This window comes from Scyliorhinus canicula, chromosome 26, assembly GCF_902713615.1.
Source record: "Scyliorhinus canicula chromosome 26, sScyCan1.1, whole genome shotgun sequence".
NCBI classification, from domain to species: domain Eukaryota; kingdom Metazoa; phylum Chordata; class Chondrichthyes; order Carcharhiniformes; family Scyliorhinidae; genus Scyliorhinus; species Scyliorhinus canicula.
In genome coordinates, this window is record NC_052171.1 from 1,569,251 (window position 1) to 1,589,299 (window position 20,049).

The following is a 20,049-nucleotide window of genomic DNA, read 5'->3' on the forward strand; positions in this document are numbered from 1 at the left end:
TAGGTGGATTGGCCATGCTAAATTGCCTCAGTGTCCAAATGTTAGGTGGGGTTACTGGGATACTGTGGAGGAGTGGGTTTAAGTAGGCTGCTCTTTCCAAAGGCAATGCAGACTCGATGGGCCAAATGGCCTCCTGCACTGTAAATTCTATGATTTTATGTCCATAGTTAATTCCACATTACTCGTAGCACCCCATCTCATATAATTTACATGTCTTATTTAGAAGTTTCAAGTGACATCCTTAATCTTGCAGGTTAACCGATAGTGAACAATTAATTCATAATTAATTCTGCTTTTATTTCTTATGCACTTGTAAGGGAAGCAGAATAACCCTTGCCACCCATAGTGCAAACCCCCCCCCCCCCCCCCCCCCCCCCCCCCCGCCCAGCTCTTTCCCAACCTCCAACACATATAAAAGACATTGCAGTCAAAACCCTAAATGACAGAGAGCAGTGTAACCCAATCCCATTTTGATCTAGTCCAGTTATCCCAGCCCAGGAATAACCACAAACAAGTTACAGCCGTCCAAGGAAAGGACGTTGAGTAAGACAATCTCCACAGCCTAATAAATTGGGCCCAATAAATAAAGCCTAGTTCACCTGAGGAAGGAGCTGTGCTCCGAAAGCTAGTGATTCGAAACAAAGCTGTTGGACTTCAACCTAGTGTTGTCAGACTTCTTACTGTAGTAAATTAGGAAGCTTGTTTTACCTGGTTGGGAAAGTGGGATCATACGTGTAGAGGTGCAATTCCTGTGGATATCCAATCGAAACCAAGTGATTTATCATCAGCTGGAAGCCGAGCTCTTGATACTCAGGAGATCTGTATACTGTACAATAGAAGCATATTTTAGTATATATACAGCATTATCCTTCATCGATCATTCGTCAAGGTCAGCCTGATAACAATGCAACTAAGAACACTGTCAAGATGATTCAGTGAAGTGTTTCTTTTCATTTTTTACTGACCTATTATCAATCATTTACCTAGCAATGTAAGAAATGAATTTTTGCTCAAGCCGAATAATATGTAATTATGTCAAAGCACTGTAACCATAAACAGTACTGAGTTTTTTGTCAGGCAATAAATTATTCTGCAGAAACAAATATGCTTTTTCTTCTGAAATATTCACAATTTTTGGTAATTCTCCTCTCCTCGAAAATGTTGGGGTACAGATCACTTCTCCAAAACCTTGTCAAAGTGACCAGAAGACAGATTTTGTCAACGATTTTCCTTACCCCTAATTGTACGTTGATTGTACACCAATAAAGAGCAGGGAACCAGTTTGATTTTTCTTCTCCAGTGAATGAGGTTAGTCATTGTGCCATGACTCCAGTTTTGATTGAGATGAACTGCTTCAGTACAGATTCACCAAGTATGCCAGAGAGGCTAAGTTATAAAGTTTAACTGGTGACGTTCATAACAAATGTTCCCTACCTGCTAGAGTGTAGTCCATGTCAAATCCAAAACATTTAATCTTCTCAAGCGCCAGGCTCCTGTTCACAAAAACTCTGCAGATCAAACACAAAAACATCCTGTTTTCAACTCACAGAAGTAGGAATGCGAGGTAAAATCAGGTCAGCTCTGGAACCCAGTATAGGGCTCAGTTTTTACAACAGTCTTCCTCAGTAACAGGACATGCTTCCATCAAGGACATGCTGATCTCGGATAAAATGCCCGAGAAAGTTACTTAGCACTGCTCTTGTGAATTATCTTGTTGCCAACTTGAGAGAAGGCTATGTCTGCCTTTCACGTTGCTTTTGGGAGATAAGGGAGCTCAAAGGAGGGAAATCTAGAAAGATAACTCGTGGAAAATTTTGATTGGGAGAGCAATGATTTTATATATTCCTGTGAGTACTGTATACATCAATCTGGGTCTTGTCTCACTGTGGACACCATATTATTATTCCTGTCCCTGTGTGGTTATTGTGTGCACCAGTCTCAGTCCCACTTCGGTACTCTAAGTTCCAGTCTCTGGCCTATCTTATTATGGGTACTGTATGTATCAATCTCAGACATCACTGATTGTGGGTTCTGTGTATCAGCATCTGTCCGACCCAGTGTTGCCAAATACAGGTTAATTACTCATACCCTGCCAGCACGGTGGCGCAGTGGGTTAGCCCTGCAGCCTCACAGCGCGAGGTCCCAGGTTCGATCCCGGCTCTGGGTCACTGTCCGTTCGGAGTTTGCACATTCTCCCTGTGTCTGCGTGGGTTTCGCCCCCACAATCCAAAAATGTGCAGGGTTGGTGGATTGGCCACGCTAAATTGCCCCTTAATTGGAAAAAATGAATTGGGTACTCTAATTTTTTTTTTAATTACTCATACCTTTCAAAGTAATGTCCCTTAATATAGGCTCTGGCTGTCATTTTACTATTCATAAAAGGCTAACTGATCGAAAATTATCTGCTTTATTCTTTTGTTGCTTTTTGATCACAGAAGCAGGAAAGGGAGTAAAATGAAAGATGTGGGTCGCGATTCTCCAAAATGGAGACTAAGTGTTCGCACCGTTGTGAACGCCGTCACGTTTCACGACGGTGCGAAGCGGGCGCAGGACGACCGATTCTGGCCCCCACAAGGGGACAGCACGGCGCTGGAGCGGTTCACACCGCTCCAGCCTCCCTTCCCAGCGCCAAATGGGTGCCGCACCAACCCGCGCATTCGCAGGGGACTTCTTCAGCGCACCGGCCCCTACGCAACATGGAGTGGGAGTTCAGGGGCCGGCCACGCAAAAATGTGGGCCCGGGGAAGTGGGGGAAGAGAAGCTGGGCCGCTGATTGGTCGGCCCCGATCGCGGGCCGACCCCATCGGAGGCCCCCCCGCCGATGGAGCCCCCTCCCCTACCCCCCTCCCCCACAGGCCGCCCCCAACCCATCACGCAGAGTTCCCGCCGGCAGCGACCAGGGGTGCCGGCAGGACTCTGCCGTTTCAGCGGGGCCGCTGCCGGAGAATCGACAGCCCAGCCGCGGACAGCAGCCCGTGACCGGTACCGCGCCAAATGCACTGGAGCAGATGCCACCGATTCTCCGAACCTTGGAGAATCGCGCGCCGGCGTCGGGGCGTTGTGGCGCTGTTGCGGCGATTCTCCGGCCCGGCGCGGGGCTCGGAGAATCGCGCCCCCCTTGGAAATCAGGCTGAATATATAAAGTACAATGAAGTGAAAAATAAATAAGCAGGGGCAAAGAGACAGTACAAGAATAGATTTGTAGCTAAGGGAATCTTTTTTTAGACATTTTAATGATAAAAGAGGAGCGGGGGGGCCAATGAGGGATCAAGATGGCAATCTATGAAGGAGACAGCAGGCACAGCTGAGGTGCTAAATGAGTACTTTGCATCATTGTACCAAGGAGAGGTCTTTGCCAAAGCTCCAGTAAACAAGGAGGTTGTCAAGGTACTAGATGAGATAAAAATAGATGAACAGAAGTTCCTAGAAAGGCTCACAGCACTTAAAGTGAACAAATTACCCAGGATACATTCAAAGTTGCTGGGAGAAGTAAGGGTAGACATTGTGAAGGTACTGGCTTCAACTTTCCAATTTTCCTTTGATCCAGGATTAGTGACAAAACACTGAAATACTGTGAACGTTACACCCTTGTTAAATAAAGGTGAGCAGGTTGAATTTAGTAATTTCAGGCCAGTCAGTTAAACTATGGTGATGAGGAATGATGATTAACTTGCTGAGAGGCAGCAGAATGGTTAGCAGTGCTGCCTAGCGGCGTTGAGGACCCGGGTTCGATCCCGGCTCTGGGTCACTGTCCGTATGGAGTTTGCGCATTCTCCTCGTGTTTGCGTGGGTTTCGCCCCCACAACCCAAAGATGTACAGGATAAGTGGATTGACCACACTAAATTGCCCCTTAATTGGAAGAAATAATAATTGGGTACTCTAATTTTTTTTTAAAACTTGCTGAGAGATTCTTGACAAGGTAACAGAGAGAATGGTTAAACAATTGATATTTGGGCGCGATTCTCTGGTCTTGTTGTGCTCTCACTCGAGCAAAACACGGCCAGTGAATAGTGGAAGAGGCTAAAAACGAGAACCATGCGATGCAACCGGCCTGCTCCACTAGGCTAAATCGGGATCTCGCCGTAGCGTGGCGAAGAACCAATTATCGCATCTTAAGCCCTATTTCCACACAATGATTAGGATGGTCTCTCGTGATTCTTCGGCCTACCCAGCGAGTGGTCACGCTTGCACCAATTAGTATTCCTTTTTAAAAACGTGAATCTGTTGCAAGAGCTTCAGTCGGGAGCCATGGAGGTGAGTAGCCATCTTTGCTCACAGGCAAAGAGCCCAGGGGCAATGGGCTTGCCAGCCCAGGGCGGGACCATGGGGCGGGGGGAGGGGAGCACAGAGGAATGTGTCCTGGTCCTTACCCACCCCCAGTTCACACTCTCCCAGGGTCTGTGTAACATCACTCCAGGGGCTGGGACTCAGTGGGTCACTGTCGAGGGCAGGGGAATGATGATAACCTGCAGGGAGCTGAGCGAGAGTGCTCCTCAATCTATGTCATAGTTTGACCCCTGCCTGTCTGCTGAGTGCTTGCTCAAATCCATCACTTGCTTGCGGTGTGCCGGGGGAGTGGGGGAGGTTTAACCTCGGTGCCACACATTGCCGCCCATATCTCCTGTGCCCGTAGGCTCTGGGACTCCTCCAATCGGCAATGGATCTGCTAGAGTGTCACTGACATCTCCCACTGAATGTCCTGACCACTCCCCATTGTCTCCATAAGCTCCGGGAATACCTGTTCCATATTATAGGCTCAGCATCAGGCTGGGACCCAGTTGGGTCTTGGGATCCAGCAGCCCTCAGACTGCTGTCTCACCTGGGGGTTCCTGCCTCCACCTGATGGACATCAGCAGCTGTGTGCTGCTCACCAGATTGTGCCGCAGAAGCCTGACCACTCAAGTTTCCCACCGAGGTGTGTGTCTCTGCACTGGTGGAGGGTGGGGATGACAACCTCGGTTGTGTCTTCCTCGAAGTTCCCTTCCAAGGTGGTCTCCTGGGAGGCTGGAGAGGGTGCCACCGGAATGTGCCAGCGCCGAAAGGTGGAGGACCTGTTGGAGAATGGTCATCTGGTCAGTGGGAGGAATGGGTCAGTCCCCCGGGTGGAGCCCAGTGGTTCTTCACCACAGTGGTGTCCGCCAACCATCGTGTGGGTGACTGCCCTGTCCTCGGCACCGCAGTCACCTCCAGGGCCCGCTCCTCGAAGGAGGAGAGGATTCTAAGTCTGGCATCCCTCTGCCAGTCTGAGCCCTCTCCCGGCAACTGTGGGAGAGCTTTTCCTGAGAGGGCATCATTAGCCACATGCATGGCTCACAGTGGCGGTGCTGGTTGGGGGGGGGGGGGGGGGGGGGGGTTTATAGGAGGGGAGGCAAATAGAATGTTGGCGGGGGATGGGGATTCGCACGGACAGTTGAGGGCGGAAATATCTTGTGGAGGGGGTTGTTGGTGTTTACCCGCACATCGGCTGGCCAGCCTTCATTTGCAGCGAGAAGCCCATGAGGTTTTGTCAAGTGGACTAATTAACTTTGAATAGATTTGCTGGCCTCACTGGGCTGAGCGCCGGGACGCTCGTGACAGTTCCCACTCGCTACCACAGGAAGAAATCTTTCCAGAGAATCGCGCCCTTTTTGTATTTTATCTTTCAAAAGGCATTTGAAAAACTACCACATATTAGGTTTGTTGCAAAATTGAAACCCATGGTATGAAGTAGACAGCAAGTAGCAAGGGTACAAATTAAAATTAACAGGAAACATAATTGTGGTGAATTTTGGACTTGAGGGAAGTGTGCAGTGGTGTTTCCAAGGATTCACTCATCGGACCACTGCCCTTTTATGTTAATGACTTGAACCTGCGGATACTGGGCACAACTTGAAAACAGCAGATTACAATATTTCAGACTGTAATTTCAGTCTCCGATGTAACTTCAGTCTCCGATGTAATTTCAGTCTCCGGTGTAATGCAAGGATAACGCTCTGAGCAGACACGGGTGGCTTTTGAACACTGATCCGTGAGTCAGAGTGATGAGAACAGCCAGTTCAAATCTCTGTAAAATGGATATTAACCTCAGATCCTAAGTACAAGGCTGGCTCACTCAGATTTATCAAGTTTGGAAATTCTGGGAGTACACCCTGCTGATCTAAAGGTCACAATTCTCCATAAATACTTCTAAATGTGGTGGTGAGTGGGAACTGCAACGAGCTTCCCGGCGCTCAGCTCAGTGAGGACGGCAACGCTATTCAATGTTAATTGGTCCATTTAACAAGGGCGCACGGGCTTCTCGCTGCAAATGAAGGCTCGCCAACCGATTCGGCAGCACCACACTCGGCAACCCCAGGAGACTGGCCCCAAGATTCGGGGATGCAGATCTGGGGAAGGTCCTCGATGCAGTAGAGGCCAGGAGGAATGTCTTGTTCCCCCGATGGTCACAGGGCGGCCAGTGCTGCCTGGGATGAGGTGGCAGCAGATGTGAGCGTTGGGAGTGTGACAAGGAGGACTGTCCTCCAGTGCTGGAATAGGTCAACGACCTGCACCGGGCAGCACAAGGGAGTAGACACCATCCCCCCCAACCCCCCCCCCCCCCCCCCCCCCCCCCCGCAAACACCTTTCTGCCCACATGCGAGCATCCATCCCCCAACTCTCCATGCAACTCCCAACCCTCCCTCCACCCCCTCTCCCATTCAACCATCCCCCAACCCTTCTTTCACAGCTCACCCCCCGCCCGCCACTGTGAACCACACATGTGGCTAACGATGTCCTCTCTGTGTCTCCTCAGGAAAAGCTCTCCCGCAATCGCTGGGAGAGGGCCCAGACTGGCGGTGGTGTGCCCGACATAAGAATCCTCACCAGCTTCAAGGATCGGGCCCTGGAAGTGACTGGGTAGCCGAGGACAGAGCGGTCACCAACCGGTGTACTGGCGAACACCGCAGAGGTGAGGAACCACCAGGTCCCAGCCAAAGGACCTGTCAAACGTGAGTTGATATTGCCTTACTGACTGACCCATCCCTCCTACTGACCATATCTCCATTCTCCCGCAGGTCTTTCAGCCAACAGCACCGGCCCATCCTGGTGGCCCCCTCTCTAGCCTCCCATGAGAACTCCTCGGAGGAGAATTGTTGCCTGGCCTCATCCCCCAGTCCCTGCTGGTCCAGCACCGCCTCCTCCTCCTCCTCAGAGGTGGCTACCCATCAGCAACCTCCAACTCGTTGCCCCGCTGCTGTGTCAGGTTGTGCAGGACACACTGGACGGTGTACTACAGGGCCCTACCAGAGTCCAATGCATCGCTCAATCACCCGGGTGGTCACATGGGCCTCGTTGTATTAGGTCTCCAGTTGTGTCTCTGGCCTCTGTACTGGCGCCATTAGCCAAGTCCTCAGCAGATACCCCTTATCCCCCAAGGGTCAACCACCCATTCTGGGGTGCTCCCCGAAGAGACCAGGGATGACCGACTGCCCCAGGATGTAGCTGTCATGGACACACCCCAGGAAGCATACACACATGCAGGATCTTCATCTGGTGGTCGCTCATAAGCTGTACGTTTAGGGAGTGGAATCCCTTTCTGTAAACACTGGGCACTCCCAGATGGCCCGGTGAGCGGAGGGCAACATGCATGGCATCTATTACCCCTGGACCTGGACATCCTTGCGATGGCGTAAAATCCTGCATCTTGTTGGGCTTGGTCCACGTCAAAGAAGATGTAGTTTTCCATCTGGGCATACAGGGCATCCGTGACCTGTCAGATGCACCTGTGGCTGTGGCCTGCAAGATACCACACAGGACCATTCCAGAGCTCGAGCCCTGAAATTGTCCTGAGGCGTAAAGGTTCAGGGCTGCGGTGACCTTGACGGCCACTGGGAATGGATGTCCTCCTCCTCCATTTGATGCCAAGTCCGCAAGGACATGACACAGGTGCTGCCCTGTCTCCTTGTTGAGGCAGAGCCTCCTATGGCACGCGCTGTTCTTCTGTTCAAAGGACCACTACATCCTGAGCCGCCGCGGGACCCCCCCTCTGGATCCTCCCTGCCTGATGGGCGGCCGGATCTTCAGGGTATGGGGTGGGGTCCGGCACATGATCTGCTGCCCCTGCTGCCACCACCAGCTCTTGCATTTGACTGCCTGCACTACCAGCAGCACCACTAGGGCACGTTCTGGGTCCAAATTCCCTGCCATAGCGTTCAATATCAAAAAGGCATTGGGAAAGGGTACACACAATCCAGGGTTCGCAAGGTGGTGCCATAAGCGATTGCCCCCCAGCACCTCCCCACACCCGCCCATGGCAGCCCACCCCTGCTTAAGTGGGGTTACTGGGTTAGATAGATAGATAGAGAAATACAGCACAGAACAGGCCCTTCGGCCCACGATGTTGCGCCGAACTTTTGTCCTAGGTTAATCATAGAATTTTGGACAATTTTTCATGGCCAATCCACCCAACCTGCACATCTTTGGACTGTGGGAGGAAACCGGAGTACCCGGAGGAAACCCACGCAGTCACGGGGAGGATGTGCAGACTCCACACAGACAGAGACCCAAGTCGAAATCGAACTTGGGACCCTGGAGCTGTGAAGCAATTGTGCTATCCACAATGCTACCGTGCTGCCCTTAAGAAGTTAACCTACACTCCATTATTCTACCCTAATCCATGTACCTATCCAATAGCCGCTTGAAGGTCCCTAACTTTTCCGACTCAACTACTTCCACAGGCAGTGCATTCCATGCCCCCACTACTCTTTGGGTAAAGAACCTACCTCTGACATCCCCTCTATATCTTCCACCATTTATCTTAAATTCATGTCCCCTTGTAATGGTGTGTTCCACCCGGGGAAAAAGTCTCTGACTGTCTACTCTATCTATTCCCCTAATCATCTTATAAACCTCTATCAAGTCGCCCCTCATCCTTCTCCGTTCTAATGAGAAAAGGCCTAGCACCCTCAACCTTTCCTCGTATGACCTACTCTCCATTCCAGGCAACATCCTGGTAAATCTCCTTTGCACCTTTTCCAAAGCTTCCACATCCTTCCTAAAATGAGGTGACCAGAACTGCACACAGTACTCCAAATGTGGCCTGACCAAGGTTTTGTACAGCTGCATCATCACCTCACGGCTCTTAAATTCAATCCCTCTGCTAATGAACGCTAGCACACCATAGGCCTTCTTCACAGCTCTATCCACTTGAGTGGCAACTTTCAAAGATCTATGAACATAGACCCCAAGATCTCTCTGCTCCTCCACATTGCCAAGAACCCTACCAATAACCCTGTATTCCACATTCATATTTGTCCTTCCAAAATGGACAACCTCACACTTGTCAGGGTTAAACTCCATCTGCCACTTCTCAGCCCAGCTCTGCATTCTATCTATGTCTCTTTGAAGCCGACAACAGCCCTCCTCACTATCCACAACTCCGCCAATCTTCGTATCATCTGCAAATTTACTGACCCACCCTTCAACTCCCTCATCCAAGTCGTTAATGAAAATCACAAACAGCAGAGGACCCAGAACTGATCCCTGCGGTACGCCACTGATAACTGGGCTCCAGGCTGAATATTTGCCATCCACCACCACTCTCTGTCTTCTATCGGTTAGCCAGTTTGTTATCCAACTGGCCAAATTTCCCACTATCCCATGCCTCCTTACTTTCTGCATAAGCCTACCATGGGGAACCTTATCAAATGCCTTACTAAAATCCATGTACACTACATCCACTGCTTTACCTTCATCCACATGCTTGGTCACCTCCTCAAAGAAGTCAATAAGACTTGTAAGGCAAGACCTACCCCTCACAAATCCGTGCTGACTATCCCTAATCAAGCAATGCCTTTCCAGATGCTCAGAAATCCTATCCCTCAGTACCCTTTCCATTACTTTGCCTACCACCGAAGTAAGACTAACTGGCCTGTAATTCCCAGGGTTATCCCTATTCCCTTTTTTGAACAGGGGGACGACATTCGCCACTCTCCAATCCTCTGGTACCACCCCTGTTGACAGCGAGGACGAAAAGATCATTGCCAACGGCTCTGCAATTTCATTTCTTGCTTCCCATAGAATCCTTGGATATATCCCGTCAGGCCCGGGGGACTTGTCTATCCTCAAGTTTTTCAAAACGCGCAACACATCTTCCTTCCTGACAAGTATCTCCTCAAGCTTATCAATCTGCTTCACGCTGTCCTCTCCAACAATATGGCCCCTCTCGTTTGTAAATACTGAAGAAAAATACTTGTTCAAGACCTCTCCTATCTCTTCAGACTCAATACACAATCTCCCGCTACTGTCCTTAATCGGACCTACCCTCGCTCTAGTCATTCTCATATTCCTTAGTATAGTCATTACCTGTTCCTTGAACACGTTCCACGTTTCACTTGTGTCCTTCCCTGACAGCCTATGTTCCCAACTTCTGCACTTCAATTCTTGTCTGACAGCATGGTATTTACCCTTCCCCCAATTATAAACCTTGTCCTGTTGCACGCACCTATCCCTCTCCATTACGGAGATAGGGTAGAGACATGGGCTTGAGTAGGGTGCTCTTTGTAAGGGTCGTGCAGATGGGCCAAATGGCCTCCTGCTGCATTGTAAACTCTATGAAAACAGTTCAGAGGACGTCTTTCTGATTTGCAGATGCCTGCTTATACGAGCCAGTGATCCTCAGAGACTGAAGCAATCCATGTCCATATGCAGCAATACCTGGACAATACTCTGGCTTGGGCTGATAAGAGGCAAATAACATTTGAAAATGAAATGAAAATCGCTTATTGTCACAAGTAGACTTCAAATGAAGTTACAGTGTAAAGCCCCTAGTCGCCACATTCCGGCGCCTGTTCGGGGAGACTGGTACCGGAATTGAACCGTGCTGCTGGCCTGCCTTGGTCTGCTTTAAAAGCTAGCTATTTAGCCCAGTGAGCTAAACCATCACACATTGGAAAAAAAATTGTGTACTCTAAATTGAGTTTTTAAAATTTATTCCTTCCATCACTGATGTAGAAGAATGTACATCAACTATGGGCAGCAGGGTAGCATGGTGGTTAGCATAAATGCTTCACAGCTCCAGGGTCCCAGGTTCGATTCCCGGCTGGGTCACTGTCTGTGTGGAGTCTGCACGTCCTCCCCCTGTGTGCGTGGGTTTCCTCCGGGTGCTCCGGTTTCCTCCCACAGTCCAAAGATGTGCGGGTTAGGTGGATTGGCCATGCTAAATTACCCATAGTGTCCTAATAAAAGTAAGGTTAAGGGGGGGTTGTTGGGTTACGGGTATAGGGTGGATATGTGGGTTTGAGTAGGGTGATCATGGCTCGGCACAACATTGAGGGCCGAAGGGCCTGTTCTGTGCTGTACTGTTCTATGTTCTATGTTCTATGTACATGCACTGCAAAACCTAGGCAAGGCTCCTGCGACAGCATTTTTTCAACTCACAAACTTGACCACCGAGAAGGACAAAAGCAGTAGGTGTATAAGAATTCCACGACTTCAAAGGCGGTGCGCCAACTGAGGCGAGCAAGGAGTGCAGTTTACGAACATGAAGATAAGGCGCGGCGTATGTTAGCAGGTCAGTTCCGGAGGGAAGCAACGGCAAGGGAAATAGTTCTGGTGAGGGATAAGGCAGGGAAGTTGGTGGTGGCTCCGGATCTGAGGAATTTTACGAGAGGTTGTACAGGTCAGAGCCACCTGGGGGAGACCGTGAGATGCAGGAATTTCTAAATGGGTTCGAGAACGCGAGGTTAGGGGATGGGGACAGGGCTACATTAGAAGGAGCAGGAGATAAAGGATGCGATTGGGAGGATGCAGTCAGGCAAGGTGGCAGGGCCGGATGGGTTTCCGGTGGAATATTACAAAAAATTCAAGGATAAGCTGGCACCCCTGATGATGGGGATGTTTGAGGAGGCGATAGGGAAGGGGGTGTTGCCACAAACTTTGGGGCAGGCATCGATTTCCCTGTTGCTAAAAAAAGACAAGGATCTGACGGAGTGTGGGTCGTATAGGCCCATATCGCTTCTGAATGTGGACGCAAAGGTATTGGCGAAGGTACTGGTGGGTAGGCTGGAGGTGCCTCTCAAAGGTGATAGGTGAAGATCAGACGGGGTTTGTGAGAGGGAGGCAGCTCTTTTCAAACGTTAGAAGGGTATTTAACATCATTATGGCACAGACAGAGGGGAGGGAAACAGAGGTGGTTGTGGCACAGGATGCTGAGAAGGCGTTTGATTGGGTAGAATGGGCGTACCTGATGGCAGTTCTGGAGCAGTTTGGGACTGGCCTCAGATTTGTGAACTGGGTAAAGCTACTGTATAAGAAGCCGAGGGCGAGTGTCCGCACAACCAACATCAGCTCGAGATACTTTTCTCTCCACCGTGGGACTAGGCAGGGATGTCCTATGTCCTCCCTGCTGTTTGCATTCGCGATTGAGCCGTTGGCCATCACATTAAGAAGTTTGGGGGTATGGAAAGGAATAGTTCGGAGGGGATAGAGCATAGGGCGTCTTTATATGCCGATGATTTGCTGTTATACGTGTCGGAACCAAGTGTGTCAATAGGGGGAATATTGGAGCTGTTTCAATTGTTGGGTCTTTCTCGGGGTACAAATTAAATTTAGACAAGAGTGAGTATTTTGTGGTGTCTCGGCCGGGGTGTGGGGGCAGGGATGGGAGGGCTGCCATTCCGTAGGGCAAGGATTCACTTTAGGTACCTGGGAGTACAGGATGCCCGGGTGTGTGTTGGGGGGGCCCGCAGGTACAACATTTCTAGTTTGGTGGGAAAAGTGAAAGCTGATCTGGCAAGGTGGGATGGTCTCCCTCTGTCACTGGCACGTCGGGTACAGGCGGTTAAAATGGATGTGCTGCCACGATTTCTGTTTACTTTTCAATGCCTGCCGATTTTCCTGCCAAAAGCTTTTTTCAGGGAGATTGAGGGGGGATTACCTCATTCATATGGGGAGGGAAGGTGGCCAGAGTGAGGAAGATGCTGCTGCAGAGGGGAAGACAGGCAGGGGGTTTGGGTCTTCCGAACCTGAGGTATTACTACTGGGCGGCGAACGTGGAGACGGTGTGGAGCTGGGTCAGAGGGGTTGATGCCCAGCAGAATGGAGCAGAGTTTGTGCAGGGGGTCGGGATTGAAAGCACTCGCAATAGCGCTGCTCCCGATAGCCCCGAGAAAGTACTCAGGGAGTCCGGTAATAATAACTTCATTGAAAATTTGGAGGCAGTTTCGCCAACACTTCGGATTGAGGGCAGGGTCAAGGGAAATGCTGATTCGGGGGAACCACAGATTTGAGCCAGGGAGGTGGGATGGAAATTTTTAGAAATGGGAGGAGAAGGGGATTAAAACACTAAAAGATTTGTTTCTTAGGGGTCGGTTTGCAGGAGTGAAGGAGCTGGGAGCGAAGTATGGGATGGAGCAGGGGGAAATGTTTAGATACATGCAGCTTCGAGATTTTACCAGAAAGGAGAAACAGGGCTTCCCGGTGGAGGCGGCCTCCACATTGCTGGAGGAGGTGCTGACGACAGGGAGACTGGAGAAGGGGGTAGTGTCAGCGGTTTACGGAGCTATTTTGGAAGAGGAGAAGGCACCACTGGAAGGGATCAAAGCAAAGTGGGAGGAAGAGTTGCGAGAGGATATGGAGGAGGGGTTCTGGTGTGAGGTGCTCCGGAGAGTGAATGTCTCCACCTTGTGCGTGAGGTTGGGGCTGATACAGCTGAAGGTGGTGTACAGAGCACACCTCACGAGGGCGAGGATGGGGGGAGGTGGGGCGGTGTGCGTTGATCGTGACTATGGGTGATTCCTGATTCCTTTTTGTCATTTGTTTATGTGAACATGCAGGCTATTGGTTGGGGTTTGGTGGGAGGATGGGATCGTTGTTATTGATATGGGGATTGACATTATGTTCGTTACTGATTATTGTTTGTTGCTGGTGGGTGGAAATTTGGGAGAAAATGTGAAAAAGGGGGAGAATTAAAAAAAAGAATTTCACGACTTCCAAGTCACATGCTATCCTTCACTGTTGCTAGGTCTAAGTCCTGGAACTCCCTTCTGAATATTTCTTTTATTTTTCCAATTAAGGAGCAATTCAGCATGACCAATCCACCGACCCTGCTCATCTTTGTGTTGTTGGGGATGAGACCCATGCAAACAGGAGGAGAATGTGCAAACTCCACAAGGACAGTGACCCAGGTTGAGGATTGAATCTGGGTCCTTAGTGCCGTGAGACAGCAGTGCTAACTGCTGCGCCACCATGCCGCCCCATTCCATTCTGAATATAACTGTGCGTTGGACTGCAGCTGTACAAGAAGGCAAGGGCAATTAGGAATTGGCAATATATGCTGGCCGAGCCAGTGACACCCACATTCAGTGAATGAGTAATAAAAAAAGACATTTGCCGTTTGTCTGTCAATGTTAAGGCTGGAAGATACATAAGAACATAAGAACTAGGAGCAGGAGTAGGCCATCTGGCCCCTTGAGCCTGCTCCGCCATTCAATAAGATAATGGCTGATCTTTTTGTGGACTCAGCTCCACTTACCCGCCCATTCACCATAATCCTTAATTACTTTACTGTTCAAAAATCTGTCTTTCTTTGCCTTAAAAACATCCAATGAGGTAGCCTCAACTGCTTCATTGGGCAGGGAATTCCTGCAGCCCAGCATATTACACTGGAAATTATAGAGTTGGTGCAAAAGTGGAAGTTGAAGGGGAATTACCAAGCATCCTTCCTGGATGGACCAATTAGCAAGATAGGAAAAACAGAAAGCTCTGCCTTAGCTCATCTGTAAATAATGGACAATTAGATGAAGCACTTAGACGCCTCTGCATTTATCTCACAAGCAAACCTGTTTCTTAAATCTGTTTGAGATGCCTGAAATATTCTGTGTGCTCTGAGCTACTTAGTGGTGCAAGCAGTCAGTGCAAGTAGAGCACAAGTAAAATATCATGGGATAATCTCTGATAACAGGCCCACAACTGCATCGAGTGGGGCCAATGGAGGAGATTCCCATAAATCAGATATGATAGTGTAGGCCACTTGGGGAAGGATTAGTATGTGGTCAGGCTCCCGAGGAGTGACCATGATAACAAAGAATTAGTTGGGTGGTCAACCCCAACAGTCATGCCCCTAATAATACAGCAGTTATTCTGAGTGGTCAGCCCCTTGATGTTGCACAGACAACCAGTTGGAACAATGGCTGAAGGTTGATGCTTGGAGTGTCAGCTCAGTTAGTAGCACCAACAACTCTGAGTCAGAAGGTTGTGGGCTCCAAATCCCAGTGCTGCATGCTGGGCACAAAACTGAGGCTAACTCTGCAGTGCAGTACTGTAGGAGAGCTGCACTGTTATAGATGCCGTCATTTGTCAGCTCAGAAATTTAATGGCATGATAAAAAATGCCATGGTTCTATTTTGGAAAACAGCAGCAGAGCCCAAATTTAGTGTGCGAGTGAATATTCACCACTCAACCGATGCTGCTGAAGATGATTATCTGGTCGTTAACATATTGCTGGTTGTGGTATTGTGTTATGTGTTGTGGTATTCTGATTCTGACATTACAATTGTTTTTTTTATTTTTTTATTATAAATTTAGTGTATCCAATTAATTTTTTTTAAATTAAGGGGCAATTTAGCATGGCCAATCCACCTACCCTGCACATCTTTGGGTTGTGGGGGTGAGACCCACACAGACACGGGGAGAATGTGCAAACTCCACACGGACAGTGACCCAGAGCCGGGATCGAACCTGGGACCTCAGCGCCGTGAGGCAGCAGGGCTAGCCCACTGCGCCACCGTGCTGCCCCTGACATTACAATTGTGACCAAACCTCACAAGTACTTCATGGCGTTCAAGCTCTTTGGGATGTCCTGAGGTTGGGAATGGCACCAGCTCATCCATTGAAACCAGCTCATCAAAGTTGAAACTCAAAAGTACTTGCCATTCATTTTGTGTCACTTCAGAATTGATACTCAGCCTGAGGCAAAACAGATAAAAATAGAAAATGACAAGCAAACTTTCCTGCAATGTTTCCACCGGGAATCACATTCAGGTTAATTCTCCCAAACAAAATTTCAGCTGGCTCTGCCACTCCTTATCATTCATTGCATGATGAAAATAATAAACTGAATGGACATAAATATGCACAATATGGAAATCAACGTTGCTTGTTGAAACCATCCTGACATGGAATTCTCTTCCCCAAACAACTAAATTCTGCGACTAACGTTTTTTTGGGAGATTTCAAAGGTGCTGTATATAGTTATTTCATGAACAATTTAACACATTCTGCAGTATTTTTTAATGTTCCTTGTCCTACTGCAGCTAGATTAACATTTAAATATTTCTATTTTGCATTTTAGTTTTTTTTTCATTTTCTGTGATTGAACCAAAACGTAGTATCACTCAGTCTACACTGTCATGATGGTCAATGCTTGTCCATTTCATTTCTGCTCTCCTAGCTTCTTTCCACATACATTTGTCACAGAGAATTCTGTATGGTAGCAGCTGTTCATGCTATTCAGTGTTAAAAGGTACACAATAAATGAGGAAACTGTGGCTTTAAATGTTTGAACTAGCAAAATAACCTTAGCTTGGGTTTAAGGCAATTCTGCTGCATTTTAAACTAAATGCAAGACGGGCTTTGTACGATATTGCAGTTATTGTTCTCTTAGAATATGATTCTTTACAGCATTATGACTTTTACGAAATGAACAAACAGAAATGCAATGCAGGTGATTAGTTGGTGAGTTGACTTGTCTCCCTACCTGTAGTGCTGAAGAGTTGAGAGCATGGGAATGTGACAGTGCTCAGTCCACAACCTCAAGAGGTTGTTGGCAGATTTTCTAATTCGGAGGGTCCACAATACTTTCACAAAATAAAATTGTTGATGGTGTAAAGTTCCGAAAGAACCCGATGTTATTTTTCAAAAATCTAATTTATACAATATACAGTTGTGCTTTGCCATTGTTTCCAGTCTTAGGAGTAAACTGAGGAGACAAAACCCAAGACTACTTCAAACCAACACTGTTGCCATTATGATGTACACACTACCCAGCTAGACAACCCATACTGATATGCAAAATGTGAAAATATATGAAGCGAAATTACTTGTATAATGTCATTCTAGACTTTGGACTCTGAGCGATTATTAATACAACATGTCTCTGAACGGTATTACCTGTGTTGAAAATCTCGTTTCAGAAGTCGACAATCAACCTGATGACAATCCCCTGCAATTTGGAAGTCGGTGTGATTCTCCTGAGTTGAATGGTGATTGTTGTGCTCTGAGCATTCGCCTGTTACACTCCCCATACTTCACAACTTCCTTCAATCTTTGTACTCTCTAAGCTTCCAGTGAAGAGAGCTGTTAATCAAGCCAGTGCCTTCAGCCTGTGACCATTCCAGCAGAAATTAGCCAATACTGTTACAGCTTTTCATTTCTAATACACTATCAGTTGAATCCAGCTGAGAGGCTCCAGTTTATCACTTGAGCTGTGTGCTCGCTCTGACAGGGAGCTCAGCACGTTCTAGCAGCTGCTGCAGCACGTCGAACAAACCCTTGACGACCTCCTGACGATTGTGTGACAAGTAAATAGACCGACACTATCTCCACTGTGCAAACCTAGCCCAAGTCTGGGGACAAAAACTTACACAATCTCACAAAACCCTCCCATCGACTGGCACTCAACAAAACCCAAATCCAATTATTTGCAGGTGTTTTCACACTTTCTCACTTCAGCAAATCAGGTGCAAGAAAATCTGTTTAACACGTCACAACATGTTATCATAAATACTTTATCCAGCTCTTAATTGGTGCAGTGCAGTAACTGATCCTGTAAAACAATGGGCCAGTGGATGTTGTCTAAACAGCGTGGCTAATTCTGAAGAATGTAAAATGTTAACCCTTTTTTTCATATTTTTCTTTTCTGCCTCAACTTTTCTCTGTTATTCCAATTTTACTTTCCCTATCTCTATTTCTCTTTCAGTAACAGAATTGAAATTAAATGTTCTCCTGAAAATTCAGTCCTCCTCAGTCCCTTGGCGGGATTCTCCGCCGGCGGGATGCTCCTTTTTGCCGGCAGCACAGGGGTTTCCCGACGGCGTGGGGCTGCCCCACAATGGGAAACCCCATTGACCAACCGTGGTAACAGAGCATCCCGCCGGTGGGGTGAGACAGAAATGTGGCGAGGCAGGACGAAGCATCCCGTCCCATTTATTTCTTGATTCTTTTCTCATTGCTTTCCCTGTTCATTCAGGTCTGAGATGCCACATTTCCTTCGCTCCTCGGTTACCAGCTCACACGTGCAGCAGTTTGGTGGGCAAAAATGTTTGAGCAGAAGAATGCAGGAGTAGCAAGGCTAATTTTTTTTTTTAAATGTAGAATACCCGATTATTTTTTCTCTAATTGAGGTGCAATTTAGCGTGGCCAATCCACCTAACCTGCACATCTTTGGGTTGTGGGGGTGAAACCCACGCAGACATGGGGAGAATGTGCAAACTCCACACGGACAGTGACCCAGTGCCAGGATTCAAACCTGGGTCCTCAGCGCTGCAGTCCCAGTGCTAACCACTGCATCACATACCACGTCTTTTTATTTATTTATTTTAAAAATAAATTTTGAGTACCTTATTATTATTTCCAATTAAGGGGCAATTTAGTGTGGCCAATCCACCTAACCTACACATCTTTGGTTGTGGGGGTGAAACCCACGCAGACACAGGGAGAATGTGCAAACTCCACATGGACAGTGACCCAGGGCCGGGATTCGAACCTATACGGTCCTTAGCGCCGTAGTCCCAGTGCTAACCACTGTGCCACATGCAGCCCGAGCAAGCCTAATTAATAACGGATTGCTATATCACCATTTTGACCCAATATTATTTCATACCAGTGATTTACCTTCTCTAGGTTGTTTGTGTTCACTAAAAAGTTTTTTTAACACTGGTTAAAGTAACAGAGAAAAGGTTTTCACCAGCAGAAACAGTGCTTGATACTTTGGAACGAAATTCCTCTGAAAGACCTTTAATCTATTGAATTTACTTGACATCCTTTTGATCTGATCAGCTGCTTGTGTGGATAAGAGGTTTAAGAGATTAGATCTACTCAAAGAGTTTGTGCTGGTCCTTAAAAATTAAAAAAAATCAGAGCAGTGCGAGGGCTAAGCCACAGCATTTACCGAATGTCACCACAAACGAAACATTACCTCACGTTCACACACGTTCCAGAAAATCTTCCTCTTTGCTTATTCTCTTGTCACTGAATTCTAGGCCAAATGTGTAGGACAGGAAGACCCAGCCCATCCTGGAGGGGTCTGAAATCCAAGCTCATTTAAGCTAAAACAAAGTCCATCAAATGATTTGCCCAAGTAGGGTCAGGTTGGCAACTATCTCCAACCACACGAACAGGGCAGTCCAGCTGGGATAAAACCAGTCAGGAGATGTTCAACAGGAATGGTCTGATTGAATCACATCACAACAGGGAACCTTCCTTCTTTTATTCAGATAAAAGAGACCTGTTAAATAATGGGCTGTACAGCACAAACACTTGCACTGCAACTTTCCAATGATGAACTCCATAGCCTATGAGTATTTTTAAACATGGCCTGCAGTTCACATAAGCAGGCTCAAATTAAGTGAAAAAAATGTCATGGAGCACCAGTGAGATTTTGTCTTTTTAACTGCAAAATACAGTCAAATCAGTTCAAAGTCAGTTGAAAGTTTTAGCTGGTTTATCATGGTCAATATTTAACACAGAACAACTTCCGGTTGCGGCCATGCTTAGCTAGGTCACACATTCGGCAGCTCCCGCCAAGAACGGACTTTTGGGCCCTTTTGAGGAGCCCCAGCGGCACTTGTACGATGGTTCCCAGTGTGGGAAGGTGATAGTAAGGTTCCCCCAGCACTGTATGGAGTGGACCAGGAGTGGAGCGATCAAAAAAGTGGTCTTGGAGCAGCGAAGAGAGCGGGGGAGGAAAAGCAAGATGGCGGCGGGTGGCGATCAAGCAGTGTGGGCGCAGTGGTCGCAGTAGCAGCAGGAGTTCCTCAAAAATTGCTTTGCGGAGCTGAGAGCAGAAATGTTGGTGCCAATGAAGGCGTCGA

The 20,049-nt window shown here is 48.0% G+C and overlaps 1 protein-coding gene across 7 annotated transcripts in view; it reads right to left on the minus strand.

Annotated features, from left to right (window-relative positions):
* LOC119957314 (cytosolic purine 5'-nucleotidase-like) overlaps positions 1-20,049 on the minus strand; it is a 150,444-nt gene that overhangs the window by 54,654 nt on the left and 75,741 nt on the right. For 4 of the 7 annotated variants that reach the window (XM_038785182.1, XM_038785180.1, XM_038785183.1 and 1 more), the window contains 2 exons: positions 1,435-1,508; positions 709-826 (listed from right to left, as the gene is read on the minus strand). In XM_038785182.1, coding sequence (XP_038641110.1) covers positions 709-826; positions 1,435-1,508 — 192 coding nt within the window. Of the gene's footprint in view, positions 1-708; positions 827-1,434; positions 1,509-15,778; positions 15,926-16,715; positions 16,816-17,128; positions 17,591-20,049 lie in introns of those variants that run through there. The other 3 variants (XM_038785177.1, XM_038785179.1, XM_038785178.1) reach the window with 3 other exon arrangements.